Source organism: Athene cunicularia, assembly GCF_003259725.1.
Source record: "Athene cunicularia isolate RWA chromosome 11 unlocalized genomic scaffold, athCun1 chr11_part2, whole genome shotgun sequence".
NCBI lineage: Eukaryota > Metazoa > Chordata > Aves > Strigiformes > Strigidae > Athene > Athene cunicularia.
The window spans coordinates 227,146-230,005 of record NW_020799114.1 but is presented as its reverse complement, the minus strand read 5'-3'; the positions used below and the strand labels follow the sequence as shown (position 1 = coordinate 230,005).

At 65.3% G+C, this 2,860-nt stretch overlaps 2 protein-coding genes across 2 annotated transcripts in view; one reads left to right on the top strand and one right to left on the bottom strand.

Moving 5' to 3' along the window:
- The window catches only part of PMFBP1 (polyamine modulated factor 1 binding protein 1), a 28,654-nt gene extending 26,433 nt beyond the window's left edge, over positions 1–2,221 (top strand). The window contains exons 3-9 of the mRNA XM_026857012.1: positions 8–178; positions 438–626; positions 743–898; positions 977–1,144; positions 1,464–1,573; positions 1,655–1,925; positions 2,108–2,221. Of these exons, the coding sequence (XP_026712813.1) occupies positions 8–178; positions 438–626; positions 743–898; positions 977–1,144; positions 1,464–1,573; positions 1,655–1,925 (1,065 nt within the window). The 3' untranslated portion in view covers positions 2,108–2,221. The remainder of the gene's footprint in view (positions 1–7; positions 179–437; positions 627–742; positions 899–976; positions 1,145–1,463; positions 1,574–1,654; positions 1,926–2,107) is intronic.
- The window catches only part of DHX38 (DEAH-box helicase 38), a 9,771-nt gene continuing 9,126 nt past the window's right edge, over positions 2,216–2,860 (bottom strand). The window contains exons 24-25 of the mRNA XM_026857091.1: positions 2,633–2,754; positions 2,216–2,491 (exon numbers count right to left, since the gene is read on the bottom strand). The gene's annotated coding sequence lies outside the window, so the exon portion shown is untranslated. The remainder of the gene's footprint in view (positions 2,492–2,632; positions 2,755–2,860) is intronic.

Below are 2,860 nucleotides of genomic sequence, written 5' to 3'. Positions count from 1 at the left end.
GGCTGAGGCTGTGCCCTGCCTCAGGGAGCCGGCGGCGCAGCTGCGGGCAGAGCTGAGCGGGTGGCAGTGGAGGCAGCAGGCAACCCTGGAGCAGGCGCTGCAGCACATGCACGCGGCCACCTGCACCCAGGAGAAGCTGCAGAGGAGCCAGGAGCAGCTCCAGGCCCTGAGGGAGCAGGTAGGGAGTGGGCAAGACCTGTGGGACCCTCCCCCAGCAGCCCGGCCCCGCTCTCCCCTGCCCCTGTGGATAACCCAGGGGCAGGGGGAGCTGCAAGGGCAGCCGGGCTGTCAGCAGAGATGGCGTGTGGGGGGGAGCACCCCCAGGAGAGAATAAAGCCCTGCAGCAAAGCGGGGGGGGGTGTGTGTGAATGGGGACCAGCAGCAGCAGAGGGCACAGACCCAGCGCAGCGCCCGCTCACGCACTGCCCTTGCTGCAGCTGGGGGCAGAGCAGGAGCAGAGCCAGGGCCTGCGGCACAGCGTGGCTCGGCTGGAGCAGGAGCTGGGAGCCACCTGGGCCCGGGAGCAGCAAAGGCTACAGCAGCTCAGTGGTGCCACAGAGACCATCCATGACCTGCAGCAAGAAGCAGCCTCCACCAGAAAGCGCCTGGCAGAGCTGCTGCAAGAGGTGAGGGCAGGGACGGGGCGCAGGACGCAGCCAGCCCCCACCAAAGCACTGGGGGGAGCCCTGGCCTGCCCAGGGCTTGGCCAACCACCCTCCCTGCCCCACAACTTCACGCACAGGCGCAGGACACGGCCACGCTGCAGGCAGAGCTGGCCCAAGCCCAGCAAGAGAAAGCCAAGCAGGAGGCGAAGGCTGTGGCCTACAAGGAAGAGAGGCAGCAGCTCCTCTGGGAGCTGAGGGAGCTGCAGGGGTGCCAGGAGCGGAGCAAGCAGGAGGTGAGCGTGTCCCCAGGCCTCTGCGCAGGGCAGCGGGCGGCTGCGCTCAGCCCCTCACGGCCTCTGCACCACGGGCAGGCCCAGGCCCTGCAGGAGCAGCTGCAGGAGCTGAGCAGCCGAGCCCAGCACTGGCAGCAGCTGCACTGGGCCAGCCAGCAGGCTCTGGCTACACGAGAAGAGGAGCTGGTGGTTTGCAAGTTAGAGCTGTTGTTCCTCAAGGAAGAGCTCAGCAAGGCCACGGAGCAGGTGCGGGATGGGGCTGGGCAGCACCATGGCCCAAGGGCGGGAGCGTAGGCTGGGGCCCCAGCACCCGGGAGGGACAGATCCTGACCCAGAGGCAGGAGAGGGGTGGAAAGGGCAGGACAGGGGACAGCAGATCACAGGCCACCAAGGGAGGAGGCTGTGGGTCTGGCAGCAACAGGGCGGGACACCTCCTTCTTGAACTAGCCCCCTTTGCTCCATCACTAGCCAGAAGCCCCTCAGCATGGAACCAGTCCCGGGCTCACAGAGGCTGGGAAGAGCAGCCACACTGGCTCACACGGGTCACGGGTGTCGTTCTTTCCAGATAGAAACCCTGCGCTCCTCCCAGGCTCTGGCACGCCACAAGAGCAGCCGGACACACAAGGAGAGGGAGCTGGTGCTGGTCAACATCAGCCAGCACCTGGCGGAGCGGATGTGAGTGCGGAGCCTCACCAGGGCAGAGGGACAGGGGCTGCCTCCTCCCACCAACTCGCTCAGCTAACACCTTGTTTCCAGGCAGTTACATGAGAGACAAGGGCAGGAGATCCAGCAGCAGAGCGAGCAGAGTGTGGAGCTGACGGGGAGCAGGGCCGAGCTCTCTGCACGCTGCTGCTGTCTGCAGGGGTGCAGGGGACAGACGGACAACCACCAGCCTGCCCGTGCTCCCGCCTCCCCCCACCCCCCCAGCCTGCCCACCAGGCATCTTCAGGGGGCAGGGGGCAGGGGGCAGGAGGAAAACATGTACCTCGTGGTCAGAACATGCGAGCACAAGCGCGAGCGGCTGTAGGTGAGCAGGAGACTGGGGGCACAGCCTGGCCTGACATGGGGCTGGGCCCCTGCTCCAGGCCGGGGCTGCCCGCCTGGGGCACCGGCCATGGGAGAGTTGCCTCTGCAGCAGCACGGGCCAGTGCTGCGCCGGGGCTGGGCTCTTGGCCCTCTAGGTCAGCGCAGTTCTGTGCCTTGTCCCAGCCTCCACAGGACAATGACTAGACGGAATCAGCCCTGCACCACTCTGCAGGGCCGCCCCCACCCGACACTCGCCTCCCGGACAAGAAGCAGTGCAAAACAAAGCAAGGATTAAACTGACAACCTTTAAACAAATAAAATTCTTTCTGTTCTGTAGCAAAATTAGTGCCAAGTACCAAAGCCTTCCTGGGCCACAAGCTGTAGAGCACCTCACAGTACAGTGATCAGAGGTGCTGGGCCCTCTCCTAAGACTCAGCTGCTCCTGGGAGTCTTTAAGCCTCAAAGCAGCGGGCGCTACTGCCTTAGAGGCCAAAGCGGGCTGGCGTGCGTCGTGGTGTCAGGGGCTCCCCCTGTTCCTTCCGCCCAGGGGTGTAGATTTTAGTAGATCTGCCAGGAGAGGACAAGGGCCATTAGTGGAACCTGCCACCTTTCCTGGCACTGCAGTGCCCAGGGGAAGTCGGGATCCTCCAGGCAGCTCACTACTGCTCTTAAACCAGCAACGCCTGGCCAAGCAGGGCCAGCACCTACCTCGTGCTGCCCAGCGGGTTGCGGCGCTCCTGCTCCTCCCGGCGCGCACGCAGCTGCTCCTCAGCCAAAGCCATCTCCTCCTCCATGGCCGACACCTCCTCCTTGGCACGGCGGCGGTTCTCCTGGGTGAGGCAGCAGCTGGTGAGAGGCAGGCAGCAGGCTGGCCCGTTCCCTCAGCACCAGCACAGACACACATAGACACACCCCCACCCCCCAGACACACCCCCA